This window comes from Astyanax mexicanus, chromosome 11, assembly GCF_023375975.1.
Source record: "Astyanax mexicanus isolate ESR-SI-001 chromosome 11, AstMex3_surface, whole genome shotgun sequence".
In the NCBI taxonomy this organism is placed as follows: domain Eukaryota; kingdom Metazoa; phylum Chordata; class Actinopteri; order Characiformes; family Acestrorhamphidae; genus Astyanax; species Astyanax mexicanus.
Window position 1 is genome coordinate 26,438,893 of NC_064418.1, and position 16,935 is coordinate 26,455,827.

A 16,935-nucleotide genomic window follows, 5' to 3' on the forward strand; every position below is an offset into this window, starting at 1 on the left:
TTCAAATCAAACACTAAAACACTCAAACACTAAAACAAATCCACTAAACCATGTGATTTGAGCTTCATTTAGCTGGAACACGGTCACACAGACGGTGGTTTAGTGGTCTCTCAGACATTTTTTTTTTTTTACATTACATTACATTTGGCAGACGCTTTTGTCCAAAGCGACTTACAATATTGAAGTGCAAATAATAGAAGAGGTTAAGTACAAAAATAATAGAAGTTAAAAATAAAGCATCTATAGATAGGGCCTTAAGGAGGTCAGAGGGAAATAATGGGATAGAGGAGTAGAGAAGAGGAAGAAGGAGATGAGGTTAGAATTAGTTAATTTTTTAGAGGTGTTAGGAGAGTAAGTGCTCTTTGTAGAGCTCTGTCTTCAGGAGTTTATTAAAGATGTGAGAGAGTCTCCTGATCTGGTAGTGGAATCTAGTTTGTTCCACCATTGGGGAACTCTGTATGAGAACAGTCTGGATTGCTTTGTGTGAGTGTTTGGCAAAGCGAGGCGACGTTCATTGGAGGAGCGCAGCGGCATGCATTCTGGATCATCTGGAGTGGTTTTACTACACAGGCCGGGAGGCCAGTTAGTACGGCATTGCAGTAGTCGAGGCGTGAGATTACCACAGCTTGTACCAGGAGTTGGGTGGCCTGTTGCATCAGAAACGGTCAAATTTTTCCGATGTTGTAAAGCGCAAAGCGGCAGGATCGAGCAACTGAGGCCACATGGTGCGTGAAGAGAGTATAAACATGAGTTTATATCATCAGTACTCAGGTAAGTGAAAAACAGCTGTACTGAGCTGTCTGATGCTCTGTGTTTCTGTATTAGAGGCTAGCTTGGCAGAACGCTCATTACCCAGATAACCCAGAAATTGATGGTATTGTAGCTACATAAACACACATGACTTGTGAAGCATACTGTGGCAATGTTTTGACACAATACAAGTTTATACCACCCAACCCAATACTTTCCTATTTTGCCTATTTAGTTTATCTGTGTGGCAGCTGATCAGGATATTATGATATAAATAAAGCTGTGGTTGTGTTGTCTGTTTTTTTCTCAGTCAGCTGTTTTAGAGAAATACAGGGTGATACGCATCCCTCCCTTTTTAACTTACTTAAAATAGTGTTCAAATTTATGTGAGAATTTGTTTTTAGAAAAAGAAAAAGATTTTATATCTTTTAAGGGAAAAAAATTACACTGACAGAAAAGCATATAAATATTAGAATATAAATGCTAATTTATTTATGTAGCTGTTCACTCTGCTGACTCATGACTGTACTGCAAAGTACAGCTCAAACCACATCATCAAGTTCGCTGATGACACAACTGTAGTTGGCCTCATCAGCAAGAACGACGAGTCAGCATACAGAGAGGAGTTGCAGTGGCTGACGGACTGGTGCAGAACCAACAACCTATCTCTAAAGGTGGATAAAACCAAAGAGATGGTTGTTCCATTTGTCCACCACCCGCTGAACATCAACGGCTCTGCTGTGGAAATGGTGAAAAACACCAAGTTCCTCTGTGTTCACATTGCAGAGAACCTCACCTGGTCCCTCAACACCAGCTTCATAACAAAGAAAGCCCAGCAGCGCCTCTACTTCCTGCGGAGACTGAGGAAAGCACATCTCCCACCCCCCATCCTCACCATGTTCTACAGAGAGACAGTAGAAAGCATCCTGAGCTCCTGCATCACCATCTGGTTTGGGAACTGCAACACCTCAGACTGCAAAACCCTACAGCGGATAGTGAGAACAGCTGAGAAGATCATCTCTCAGAGTCTCTCTTCCCTCCATCACCGAGATCTACACCACACGCTGCATCCGCAAAGCCACCAGCATTGTGGACGACCCCACCCATCCCTCACACGGACTCTTTGCTCTGATGCCGTCCGGCAGAAGATACAGGAGCATCCGAGCCTGTACTACCAGACTCTGCAACAGCTTCTTCCACCAGGCAGTCAGACTTCTCAACACACAGAGACCGAGCTGACCCCCCCCCCCCCACTCACCACACACCCAACACACTTACACAAAGCTGAACTGAAACCCCCCCACACCCTTTACACACTCAAAGACTGAACTTCACCCACACACACAGACACCCACTCAGCACACGAAGACTGGAATGTCTTTATTCCCATCAGCAATATTTGCTGATACTCTCAAAAACTATAAACTCTCTACCTCAGTAACTGCGGTGATTATATATGTTCTATATGTTACAGTATGTTACACATCTCTGCACCTTATCCTCACTATACAAATTATTATATCGGTACTGCACTGTCCTGTCTTTTAAATTGTCTCGTCTTTTGTATTTATTGTATTTATAGTTATTTAGTGTTATAGTTTTATTATGCACTGTCGTCACTCTTGTACTTTATGTTGTCTATTGTATTGTTGTTCCATGTTGCATCATGGTTCCGGAGGAATGTAATTTCATTACACTGTGCACCTGTACTCAGATGTAATGACAAATAAAAGTCTCCTGACTTGACTAATTTTTTTGTCTCAGCTGCATAGCCATTGGTGGGCCTAAAGAGGAAATGCAACTCTGGAAATATTTCTAATGTCTTTTTAAATTTCTTGAAATTTCATGCTGTGTTTGGTTAAATACATTTCATATGTTAATATATTTAGCAGATGTGTAATATATTTATTGTTAATAATTTCATTAGATGTTTATTTAATATAGAAGTATATTGACACAGCCAAAAGTGTATTTATCCCTATGCTCCTCCCTGCTCATCCATATACATATATATATATGTCCACACTAGAGTTTTTTTTTTAGAACTGCTACAAATGCTTCATTTTGTGAACACTGAACCCTTATTGTACACATTTTTGAGCAAAGCTTTAGTTCACTGTCCCGCTGCACGAACCAAAACCATTGTCCATTTTTAGAGCAGTTTCACACACGCAGCTTCTGCACAGCATGAGTGACCTGGAACATCTTGCTTTCCATTTTGGCGCCTGTTTTAACAGGTTATACATTCACACAGCCTGCGTGGGCAGAGCAGCAGAGCCTTACAGAACCGGCGCAGAATCTAGATGATGGGTGTTTTGTCTATTTTTTTCTCCAAGTGCCGAATGTGTCAGACAGCGGAACATAGTGAGGGGGGAAAAAAAAAAAGTACCAAAAACAATTAACATGAAACATTATACATTACAGTAATACAAAAACGTTAAAAATAATTATATGATCTTTGGCAGCAGAATACTAGTTCGTATTTTAAAACACATTTTTAAATTATTTCTAAACATTTGAATCATGTGACGTTATGTAGGTACATAGGCGAATGTAGTGTTTAGAATCCTACCCTATTACTACTACACCAATCGTTTTGCTGGCAAATACAGGCTCTTTTACTTGTGTTTACCCAATCATAAAGCAGAAACCTGAAGGTAAACAGTGTTCTTCTGCAGTGACTGATGTAACTTTATCTGTTTGGAAAAAGATTGGCTGGAACTTCTGTGTAAACAGTGAAGGTTTCTGATAAGAAGCACACTGTACTGCTCTGTAGCACATAACGCTTTATGAGTGAACGATCAGTGTTTGTGAGCTGTAGCAGTCATGCTGCTGCATTGCTTATATCACACAGTGTGTGTGAAACCAACTATACTACAGGCAGAAAATCATTTTTTTACAACATTTTGTAGACTCTCTGGTCTAATCTTTAACAAAGACCACCTTTACACCTGGTCATTTCATGAATCTGGATTGTATATTAATTTTAGCCACATGTATTTACACCTGATAGTTAAATACATCCTGACAGTTACTGGTGTTCAGAGTTGGGAAGAGTTTTGGGTGTCCAAAGCATCTTGGAGAGACAGAATTGTTTACACACAAGGGGTTTGGGGGTGTTGGGGTTGAGAGCTTAAACACACACAAAAAACCACATTTGACTCCACACTACTATACAGTCTGTCTTTGTGCAGCATTTTGTTGACGGTGGCTGTTGGTTGGTGCATGATGGTGCTTGTGACTCACCATTTCTGGGGTTGTGCAGCGGTGCAACATGTTGTGTGTTTTGAGGGGAGGGGTGGTTCGTTGTCAAGGTTGGGGTTGGGTTGAGGGGCAATTGTTGGTAAGGCAGCCATTGGCGTAGGAACCGGGGGGATGGGTGGGACATATTAGAAACAGGTGGATTTGTCCCCCCCAAAAATGATATTGTTTCGCTAAGCTCAGCTGTACTATTAATGAGGAGACAGGAGCGGACCAATCACGGAGCCAGTTCAGGTATTAAGTCCCGCCGCTCAGTAGAAACAGCCAATCAGCTTGCTGGTTTTGCGGCGCGCAGAGGATAGGTACTTTGCTGGTGGGGGAAGCCCCGCCCCCTCGCTGTGAGATTTAGCAGCGGGATCGGGACGCAGCAGCTTCAGCTGATTTTAAAACAGATCTGGATATACGGAGATTTTTCTAAAAGAAAAATAACGGTAGGCTAACCACGTAAACTGTGATGATATGTTTCTGTTAGCTGGTTAAAAATACACGTCTCTGAATCAGCACACAGATTAAACCCACTGTGATTAATGAACTGCAGCTGTGTTAGTCAGTTAGTTTAGTTTTGGATTAGCTAGATTGGGAGTCAAGGTTAAAGAAAAAAAATATATATGTAATGTTCAACTTTCCCTGTACCTGATAAGCTAATTACTATTTCATTTTCAAACTGTGTTTATTAATTTAGGATTACAGGACTTACTGTGAGCTATAATGAAAGAGCATTCATTTAGATAACTAGTTAGCTAGAAGATGGATATAGTGGATAGTCAGAATGTAGTACAATACTTTATGTTTGTAGTTTAAAGCAGTTTCTTAACCCTGATCTCTGCCCTAAAATAGTGTTATCCGCCTGATCCAGCTGATCAGCTAATAAACAGTCATTTACTGAGTTTACCTGTTAAAATTCTTTAGCCCCCTATAGAGCCTAAATTAATCATGTAGATCCAGCAGTTTATTAGACACATCATACCACCACTTACTTTATTAAATGCCTTTAAAGCAGAGGAAGCTGTAGAATATGCAGAACAGTGTTAATATTCAGTAGAATATGTAAGAACAGGGTTGAGAAACACTGCTGTAAAGTGACTTCTGTTCATTTGTAGTTCACAGTAAGACCACATGTCCTGACGTTTATAAAGCATAATTTTTTTTAACAACAGTAACTGTAACGTGGAGTTACATGTTTAGGTTGTAAAATCACCTTATAATAATAATTTACTTTTAATTAAAAGTAATTTCCACAAATGTTGTTCTAGGAAACTATAGGGTGGGCTTGGGTTTATATTGGCAAATGTGTCCCCCCCAATATCAAGCCCGCTCCTACGCCCTTGAAGGCAGCTGCCTTACCTACATACTGCTGTGCCAAACCCTAATTTACCTCAAATACAGGGGTTGGACAATGAAACTGAAACACCTGTCATTTTAGTGTGGGAGGTTTCATGGCTAAATTGGAGCAGCCTGGTGGCCAATCTTCATTAATTACACATTGTACCAGTAAGAGCAGAGTGTGAAGGTTCAATTAGCAGGGTAAGAGCACAGTTTTGCTCAAAATATTGCAATGCATACAACATTATGGGTGACATACCAGAGTTCAAAAGAGGACAAATTGTTGGTGCACGTCTTGCTGGTGCATCTGTGACTAAGACAACAAGTCTGTGTGATGTATCAGGAACCACGGTATCCACGGTAATTTCAGCATACCACCAAGAAGGACGAACCACATCCAACAGGATTAACTGTGGATGTAAGAGGAAGCTGTCTGAAAGGGATGTTCAGGTGCTAACCCGGATTGTATACAAAAAACATAAAACCACGGCTGCCCAAATCACGGCAGAATTCAATGTGCACCTCAACTCTCCTGTTTCCACCAGAACTGTCTGTTGGGACAATAAATTATTGTGGTCTAAAACCAGGTGTTTCTGTTACATTGTCCAACCCCTGCATGTCTCAGACCTCTTCCTGAAGTGGTCCGAGTGATGGGATTTATTTTTGTGCATCGTCATTCTGATACTGACACATACAGCTCTGGAAAAAATTAAGACCACTTCAGTTTTTGAATCAGTTTCTCTGATTTTGCTATTTATAGGTACATGTATGAGTAAAATGAACACTGCTGTTTTTTATTCTATAAACTTCAGTAAAGTTCATATTTATAAAGTTTTAAGAGTTCAGAAATAATCAATATTTGGTGGAATAACCCTGGTTTTTAATCACAGGTTTCATGCATCTTAGCATGTTCTCCTCCACCAGTCTTACACACTGCTTTTGGATAGCTTTATGCCACTCCTGGTGCAAAAATTGAAGCAGTTCAGCTTGGTTTGATGGCTTCTGATCATCCATCTTCCTCTTGATTATATTCCAGAGGATTTCAATTTGGTAAAATCAAAGAAACTCATCAAGTGGTCTCTTGTTTTTTTTTCTCCAGAGCTGTAAAATCACCAGGTGTACAAAAGCTCTTTGGTCTGTATCATAACATTTATATGCCAGTTATAAGTCACAGTTCACCTACTTTACACAGTAGAAAAGACTTGATGATGAATTATATGCTTGTTCATTGGATTTTTAAAAGGTGGCTATAATTGTTGCTGTTTTTGAGATATAGGTTACCTACCTTACATTTGATTATATAATTTTTATGACATTAGAGAATATGATTTAGATTAAATCAGTTAAACAGAAAAACAATATATAGTCAGTCATGTAAAAACCTTATTTTCCCCACTATGACAACTTCACAACAACTTAACATTCAGTAGATATCAATGCACCTTTTCTATTGGTCAATTCATTGTAGCATTTGATGAATTTAATTTGATCTAAAAAAAAACAAAAAAAAAAAAACAAGTGGAGATACAAGGTTTTTGCTTGACTGCAACAGACTGCAACAGAAGCATAGAAGGACAAAAAGATAAAGTTCCAGCAACACATTTTAAAACACTGTGCACTGAATATGTTTTATTGCAATAAACTGACAGAATAGCAAAGTGCCTTTTTATGATAGCGATTGCTACAGTTCAATAAAATATATATGTATGTATATTATATATATGTATATAAAAAAACAACCAAAAGAAAACATTACAACAAAACACAGAAAAGCATTAAAAAAGCTATGGCCTTCTTTTTTTCTCATTTCAGTGCACTAGTTCTGTAAATTCTAAAAATAAAAAAACATAAAAACACATCACTTTAAAAAGCATCACCGGCTGAACTGAACACACGTCACCACAATGTTTTTTTGTTTTATTTTAATTCGACAGCTAATCTGGAGTCAGTACACAGCCATGACATGCAGCCCTCAGAATACATCTACAACACTGCGAGGATGTTATGGCTCAGCTGAGTACGCTGATCTACAAAAACACTAGTCAGAGTTTAGAGTAATTCTGTACAGCTCGAACGGCGGCGGCAGCACTGTAACATCACACGCAGCAGTGCCACGCCCTCCATCTCCTGCTCAGACAGAGCCGCCCCGGGCAAAACCGCCGGACAGACGCACCTGCAGTGGGACAGCATCATATTGCGAACTAGTGGAAGATAAAAAAAAAAGTGCCCTGCAGGGATGTGGAACTCGTTTTGTGAAGCCATTGTTAAAAAATATAGTGTTGAAAATACAGCCTGCAAGGCACAGCTAGCAGACCGACGGCTGATCGTCACAAGCAGTGGCAGGAATCCCATTCAGCCTAATAAGAAATTATTAAATTACAGTGATAGAGATGGTTTGGTTGGTGAAAGATCTAATTTACACAGTGTATACCCATATAGTGCTGCTTTAGTTTCGTTTTAGACTAGAACTGAATCATTGAACCAATTGAAATCATTTTTATAAATGTTTGGACATTAATCTTGTAGCACATCAGAGTCTAATATTTAACGTGGCAGATGACGGTGTGATTTAGCACACAGTATTAATTACTGTGATATAACAAAAAAAAAAATGCATAACCTAGTTATAACTGTGTACAGGCTTTAAGAATAAGAAAAAAAAAGCTTTAAGAATATAATTACAGCATGTGTATAGACTATGGATGGCACAAAACTGTTTTTTATGTACTGCAGTCGTGAGTATGTGTCAGTATTGATGCAAGTCAGACACCATCATTTTCTCTCTGTTAAAATAAGCTGTAAATATTTTCTTTGGTTACTTACAAAGTACGCATAGAAACAGATAAACTACAGGCTGTAATTATAGAACTATAAATGCTGCTATATGCTCAGTAAAGCTGATAAAACAATTAGTGGACAGCTTTTGTTGAAACAAGCAAGTGGTTTTAATGAAGCTGAATTATTGGCTGGTCAGTCTAAGCTTATTAAAGAAGGATCAGGGAGGTTCAGTGCATTTCCACACAAGTTTGTTCCGTTTGCCACTAAGATTTGAACTATCCTACACTGAAGCACAATCAGATATTTTTGGGAAAAAAAAAAGACACCTTTTTAGACACATTTGTTAGTAATATGTTTGTGTTTGTGTACGATGCTGTACTGTTAAGCTATCAATTGTTAGCTTTTGGGAAAAAAAAATCATTTTTTAAAGATTTTTTAGCTGCATAGCTTTGCTTTTAGGCTGCATTAGGCTGAATGGGTTTCTGTATAACTTATGTAACTTGGCAACAGTTACTATAAAAAGGCTATATTTGTGGGCTGAGCATGATACGCCAATTCGATTAAGACCGATCAGGTAATCAAATACTACGGTTACGGTTCTATCAGGTTATAGATACAGAGGAACGGTGACCTGTGTGTTGTTAGAAAGGCCTTTATATATATATATATATATATATATATATATATATATATATATATATATAAATAATAATAAAAAAACATTGAACAGCACGACCTGCAGGAGATGGAGAGGTGGCAGCAGCCTGGCGTGATGCCACAAAACACAACGCTCAAGAGTTCAAAACATCAAAATGCCTCCTCCTTCATCATGCACTATACAGTTTGACACGATTTAGAAGAGAAATAGAGAGAGCGGACAGCTTTGTGTGGATGATCGCTCAAAGCCCACACACAGGCTGCATCGCTCACCTACACCTCGCACACAGAGGAGAAACAGTGGCTTTGTCGTCCGAGGTCCGCTCAAAATCTGCCTCAAAGTCTACCTATGCGACTTCGTGAAGTTCACATCATCTAACAAAATGTCTTACAGGAACATTTCAATAAATAAACAAGACGATCATCACAAGTGGATTCAATATTGTGACTTTTAGTCTTTTAGTGTGCCTTTACAGTGATGTTGTATACGGATTATGTATTTCCAGTACCAGATATAGACAGCTGTGGCAATATCACATGTGAATGCCTGACACCAGGCCAAAACTACAGAACAGATTATAAAAAATAAAAAAACAACAGAAAAAAAAACAGAGCGCTTCATTTTCAGGAGAAGTCCAGTTTGTAGTCTGTGTGTATGGAGATTATAGAACCTTGCTTTGTGACACTGCATGTAGCTCTTACCAAACAACTCATGCTGTGTGACACTCCATGGGTAAAGTTTTTACTTTAACTAAACATATGCAGTTTCACGCTCAGTGTAGTTCAGTGAAGCTTCTAAGCTGTGAGGTTCAATCACAAATACCGGATTGAAAGATTCTATCTTTGCTCAAGCTATCCAAATTTAATCTGTGATTCCTTCTGATAAAACAGCAACACTCCTTCTGTTTTCACGGTCATCATCATCTGGAATTAACACAGGTGAGTTAAAAACTACACTACATACAAACATATATCATTGCCTTGTTTAAATGTAGCCATTCATTTATTATATATAAATATAAATATACATTAGTTTACATTACTATATTCGGTACCACTTTAAAATAAGACTACCTTTATAAAGGGTTTATGAATAGTTTATAAAGGAGATTATTAACTGTTATTAATTAGGCTGCAAATATATTAAAACTCATTAATCAGTTGATTAATAATGACAACAGTGAGTTAAAAAAACAAAAAAGGAAAGGGCAAAGTAGTTATTCCACACTCATTTCTACTGTCAAACCTCAGATCTTTCTAGATACTGATCTTAGTTTGTGATTTTAGTTTTCCATCAGTCAGCATTAAACTTGTCATATTAATATATTTGTAAGTATGTTTAACTCTTTAATATAAATTAAACGACTCAGTTGAAATAAATGATTAAGCAAACAACGGATCACTGTTGCCTTTTTAATTGATGTGTTGGGTTTTAATGCATTTACAACCTAATCCATAATACTTAATAATCTAGTTTATAAACCATTTATAAATAATTTATAAGGGTAGTCTTATTTTAAAGTGGTACTCTTAATTCATATAGGCAAATGGATTATTGAATTGCCTTTATGAATATAGTAATGTAAATTTCTATGCAATAATGTATGTAGAGTGCAGTTTTTCACTCACCTGTGTTGCTGTGATATGACAACAGTTTGATTTGATTTCATTCATAATTTCATAAAAAACAACAGAACATCAGAACAACAGGAGTTGGATTCTGTCAGGGAGTCGAAATAAAATTCGCCACAACACCAGCAGAAGACTTACATTTATGAATACCAACTTTTAGCCAATTTCTATCTGTGCAAAAAAAAAAAATCGAATCTGATTAATGAGGCTTGTAATGTGGACGTAGCCTTAAATTCCTTTGCGGTGTTTACAAACTAAATGAATAGACTGGGCACATTTCCTGTAGGCTTTTGGAATCCAAAATGGGCCAAATTAATAGCGTTTTATCAGTGAGTTCTTGTTTGTGAATGATTGTACAATTAATTCCATTGCTTCAGCAAGCAAAGGGGGAAATTTAGTGTAATGTTCCACAAGCTAACCGGCTAAGCAGCCTGCCTGGGGAGATGCATTTAGTCTCCTGTGTAATTATGCACTGCACTTAACTAAAGTATCACAGTCACCTCAAACACAGCAGAAGACTCTCTCTGTGTGAAAAATATGTCTGCGTCGGAATTTTCCCTTTAAAGCACGTCCCTCGTGAGGCTGCAGATAGCATAGTAAATATTTGATATGGTAAAGAATGCTTTTAAGCATTTTTGGAGCTGTAAATATTAATAAAAGGAATGGGCAACATGTCAAAAAACGGATCCTCTGGAGAATATAAGGATGATTTCTGTCTGGTCTTTAAGAAGTTTATGAAGATTTAGTGAAAGAGTTAAACGTCAGCCTTAACAACTGCTCTTCATGAGCCTACACATATCCCATGAGCCCCTAAAGCAGGAGCCAGGCAGTCCTATTTACACAGTATCTTTATCTTAAAGCCGTATAGGGCTTTGCGGACGGCTTTCGCAGACCGGTCTTGCAGAGCACAGGTAACAATTTATTTAAAAAAAAAAAAAAAAAAAAAAAAAAAAAAAAGGCCTTGGCACCAAGATTGTCCCTCGTATCAGAAGTGTCTTCTCAGTTCTCAGCAGGCTTTGGGAGCTTTCTCCAAATCACCACCGGCTTGCTGAATAAGGAGCAGGTTAAAAACGAGGAAGGATTGGTGGGAAAGATGATCTTATGTCTGACCTTGACTTCAAAAAGCCCTCATACTCCTCCTGTCTCGCGCACAACCTAGCTAACTTACAAAAGCAGGGGAGGGTGGCTGGGTGACAGATGAAATATTCACAGTAGGAGGCAAGGCACTGCGATTCAGTGCTTACTCCCATTGTACACTCCCATCGCATAGACACCTCACTGACCAGCACGCTGGAGTACAGTTCAGGACAGAAAGGAGTTCGAGTGAAATCTGAGAGGAATAAGTATAATAATATAACAATAACGATTGAAAATGCACAATGTTAAACAAAGCAAAAAAACATATCAAACAAACGTGCTAGCAGGAGCACCTGAACACGAACGATGAAACTGCAGACCCGAGCAGGAATTCGGCGATCTCCTTGTGTAATGTCCACCTTCCCGTTCTCCAGAAGGCTTGTATAGAGGAATGTAATGGACCCTAATTAAGTCACTAGTTTCTGCACATGGGCAAGCTCATCAGTCATCAGTGGCTGCAAATCAGCATGAGAGTTTGGCCAAGTGTCTTTAGTGGGTCTTTGGCAGTGAGGATGAGTCTGATAAAGCGTCCCTAGACTCAGTGGGAGGAGGCTAGGTTTCTCCCTGGTCTCGGTTTCATCAGTCCAAAACAGAGACAGGTCTGAAATCAGTTCTGTGGCGCACTCCCAAGAACTCGTCTCAAGAATTCATGACCACTACTTTTTTTCTTTCCAGATTTCTACAGAGGAAAGGATTTCTTTCCAAGATTTCAAAGCTTGGATGTGCCTTGATTATTTCCGTTCACAGGCCGGTGGGTTAACCAGCCAGTCTTCTGAAACAAAGAACCACTGGAAACAAATAAAAACACAAAACAAACATAATACTCATTGAGAGGTTTGCACCAGACTTCATAAAAATGGAGGGGGAAACAGTAGAACAGAAAATAATATCGTTCATACCACACATTAAAAAAAAAAAACTTTCTTCATTCAGGTTGTAGGCCACAAAGGTGGCAAGGGAGGCGTAGGCCGTGTGTGTCAGATGAACTACTGAAGTACTAAGACCCACAGGCACTTCTGCTCAAGAGAGGGAAACGGGTAATGTGAGATTATGACCAAAGTACACACATGGTGACTTTTAAAACAGCAGAAAAATAAAATGAAAAAGTCCTCTAATTAAACAACCACACAGAATCTCTCGGCTTTACCACTGGCAGTCACTGTAGCCAGGCAACACCAAACTGAGGAGGGGTTAGTTCAGCCATATGGATGGTTTGACAGGGCCGAGTCAGGAGCCCAGAATGCTTCCTGCTGGCTTTGTCATAGATGAGGAGTGGGGAGATAAGAGAGACAGAGCAACAAAGAGACAGCAATAGAGAGTGTGAATGGCCGAGAGAGAGAGAGAGGGTGGAGTTCCGTTACTCCACGGATCCGGGGTGGAGGCTGAGAGCAGGTGGGTCCAGGCAGGTGGGAGAGTAACTCAGGTGGGGTTCTTTGATCCATAGCAAGGGGGCACCGTTTTTGCCCTCCTGGTTCTTGTTGGAGTTGCGGCTCTTGTAGCGCACCAGCAGAACAGCGATGAGCAGGATGCCAAAGATGGGGAAGGGGTAGAAGAATACGAAGTAGAAGAGCGAGTTGTTGGAGCACACCACTGACTGCAGGGTGGAGACTGCGGGAGAGAAGAAAGAGGAGAGATGTAGAAATCAGTCAGCATATTAAGATTTTTTACATACATAGTGGACATGGGTGTGTGAAAAGTTTAAAAACCCTTTGTGTCAAACTTTTTGTTGTGAGAGATTTTCTTTTTAACCAATAAATTTCCATTTTTTTTTTCATGACTTTTCCATGCCTTCATGGCAAATTTTCATGACCATACGATTTTTAAAACAGCAGTGCAGACAATAAACATGGACAATTCATGGACAATAAAAACAAAAATCAACAAAAACTATATTTAAAATTGAACATAGTAGGCATAAAATTGATCTAAAACACAATCTTTAATAATACAATGTGTGTCAGATCCTGAGAGCTCCATTGTGCTGGGCTAAATTACTGAATTAACTCTGAACTGATGTATTTTTTGGCTTAGAATAGATTTTCTTTGACAATAAAAAGAAACACAAAGATTTGTAGACCAAAGTTTCATGATTTCCAAAACTTATCCAGGCCTGAAAATTGCTATTTTCAAATTCCCTTACTTTTTTTTCAAGGCCTGATGGTGTGTTTTAGACGGACGAAACATGATATTTCTATTCCAATTTGTGTCAAAATGTACCATTTCATGATCCATAGTGTCATGTGTGTACCTGGAATACAGGCATTACCACCCACAACAGACAGCATAATGATTGTAACTGGCAGTATCTGGCTAGAATTGTCCATGCAACCAGACAAGCAACTCAGAAACACATCCACATTCAATGCAGGAGGCCAGTATCCCTATTAATATCCCACAGGTCAGTGTAGCCAGTGTTCTAAGGATTATATTGCAAAAGTTACAGTACTGTCTCATGACTTTTGGTGAACAAAGATAGCCTATTTTAAAGCACCATAGTATGAGGATATAGCGATATGTTTTAGTTTTTTCTTAAGTAGGTGTTCACTGTTACAACACTGCCATAAATACAAATCATGCTTTAAATGTGCATTTGCTGACAAGTTTAACGATAAACAATTGGAATATGGAATGATGCTACAGGAGTTTACGAAAATGTGAGTACGATTTCACTGTTACACAGTTCATACAATAACTATCTGCACATACTTCAGAAGAGTTACACAGTGTAACAACAGATATTTTGGGCCTAAGAGTTGCAATGACAGAGTTGACGTCCTCCTTATTACAGGAGAGAATATGTTATTTTAAGGTACAATATGCTGCATTATGTCCCTTAAACAAACAACACACAATATTTTTTTACAGCCATATTTTTTCCTGAACAAAATGGCTCAAACAGTCCTGCTTTCCAGCAGAAAATTACAGGAGCTGTTAGAATAACGACCTTTTGAGAAGAGGGTAATTGGAGCTGGTCTTGTAAAGAGGGTAATTATTCCAATCCACTTACGCCTGGGTTCGACCTGCTCTGCACAATTCTGCATACCTGCTCTTCTCAACAGATTTTGTTCAAGTGAAATATGCCCTGATCAAATGTGATTTCAGAGAACCTCTGAAATCACAGAGAATTCTCCGCATTGTTCCTTCCTACTTTGTTTCAGATCATTAAACGAAGACAAAACTTGCTATACAATCCTCAAACAGGAAACAAAGAACCTCAGGGTTTATAAATCTCAAATAAAAGCAGAGAAAACAAAGAAAACAATGCTCCCTAAACAATTAATAAACAAACATACATTAATTTCCACCGGACGTTTTCTAAAGAATGCTTTGCTGTTCCATGTTTTCTTCCGATCCGCTGATATTATTCTGTAAAGGATCCTAATGGTTTACCAAGGGACCAGTGACCAATTTGCAACACATATAATAAATTGTTTTCTAATGTAATCCAAAGGTGGTAACCATTAAGCCAATTTTGCTGGAATAGCAAACCCATCTGGTTTTAATCCTAATATTTTAATTGGTCTTTTTCATCAGGGACCAACAAGGCCTTGTGTAATGTGTGGAGTTGCTTAGCTGCCTCAGGCCCTGGATGGATGGATTAAAGTCACTGAGGGATCAATGAATTTCAGGTTGCATCAGAAAATTCCACAGCAGACGGTCTCAGCAGCTGACAATGATCCAAAACAGAGGAATAAATTAATCAAAATAAATCAAAAGATTGACTCCGTGAGGAGAAATGCTGTAGGTAACCATAGGATTTTTTCTTTCTAACTCATCATAAATAGAAGCATTTGATTGGGGCTACTGTCAAAAAAAAAACCTAGATACATCTCAATATATCTCACATTTTTGTAAATATTTTACTTTTTACTTATCTTTTCAGTGGACAACACTGAAGATATGACACTTTGATACAATGTAAAGTAGTCTGTGTACAGCTTGTATAATTGTAAATTTGCTATGCCCTCAAAATAACTCAACAAACAGTCATTAGTGTCTAAACCACTGGCAACACTAAGTGAAAATGACCAAATTGTACCCAATTAGCTATTTTCCCAAGCTTCCAGGTGTTACAAGTTACAAGCTTCCAGGTGTGAACGAGGAGCAGGCCTGTTAAATTTGGTGATTTTGGAACAATTCACTCATACTGGTCGCTGGATATTCAACATGGCACTTCATGTCAAGAAAACTCTCTGTAGAGAGAGCAATACTTCTTCATCTCAAATGCTCAAAGATGACCTAACACCCTAAAACTGAGATACAGCACGATGGCCAACATCATTCAGAGCGTTTTTTTTTTCCAGGACCGGTTCCACTCAGAACAGACCTCTTCAGACCATATGCCACAGACATACTGTATGCACTGTCCTAGAAGGGAGCCTCTTCTGAAGCTGATGCACAAGAAAGCCTAAAATAGTTTACTGAAGCAAGCAGTGTATAGCTTACTGGAACCATGTTCTATGGTCTACAGAGATCAAGATATAATTGAACCTTCGCACTCTGCTCTTACTGGAGGAATGTGCAATTAATGAAGATTGGCCAACAGACTGGTCCAATTTAGCCATGAAACCTCCCTCACTAAAATGACAGGTGTTTTAGTTTCACTGTCCAACCCCTGTAGATATTTATATAATCAAAAAGTTTTTGACGTACCTTGTTCCAAGATATTTACAATGGTGAATCCAGAGTCGTTGGTGGCGAGGCAGTACCACTCGTTGCGTGGGTTTAGCAGCCACTCCTCCACGTGGCAGTAGTATCTGCCTCCGTCTCTAGGGTTCACCCTCTGGATGGTCAGGCCGTACAGGTCTGAGGCAGTGCGTTCAAACTGCAGGCGGCCTGGCTCCTCTGTGGGACTGCAGTTTCCGTTACCGAACACGGCATCGTGGCCAATGGAGAACACACACTCCCGTTCGTCTTCCTCGTCACTCTCGGAGCGGGACACGTACCACGACACAGAGAAGCGGGAGTCTTTAGAGGACTGGGAAGGAATGCGACAACCCAGACGGATGGATCCTGATTCTGGTATTGTGATGTTGGACTCCAGCTCCTCCACCTGCAATCTGACCTCTACCATGAAGAGGCAGAGTGAGAGAAAGAGAGAGAGATAGAGTTAAAAAAGAGCCAAGGTTCAATATAAAGGGAATGAAAGACAATACAGTCCATTTCTTGAGAGAAGTTGCCTACTGTTTGAAGCCTGAACACATTTATATGTGTTAGGAGACTGAAATCAGTAGAGGACTAATTCCAAATGATGCCAAACAAAAAAAACATTGAAAAGCATAACCATGTCCACAAAAAAAAAAAAAAAAAAAAAAACATTTAAAATGTGTGGGTAAGTTGTTTTCTGCAGGGAACGTCACACCTTAGAAGTACGAGAACTGGCTGTTTTTCTGTATA

General features: G+C 39.1%; 1 protein-coding gene across 2 annotated transcripts in view; it reads right to left on the reverse strand.

The window, feature by feature from the left end:
* Window positions 1–11,270: 11,270 nt before the first annotated feature.
* igsf3 (immunoglobulin superfamily, member 3) overlaps window positions 11,271–16,935 on the reverse strand; it is a 280,663-nt gene continuing 274,998 nt past the window's right edge. For both annotated transcript variants that reach the window (XM_049484620.1, XM_049484619.1), the window contains exons 8-9: window positions 16,192–16,605; window positions 11,271–13,146 (exon numbers count right to left, since the gene is read on the reverse strand). In XM_049484620.1, the coding sequence (XP_049340577.1) occupies window positions 12,896–13,146; window positions 16,192–16,605 (665 nt within the window). In that variant the 3' untranslated portion in view covers window positions 11,271–12,895. The remainder of the gene's footprint in view (window positions 13,147–16,191; window positions 16,606–16,935) is intronic.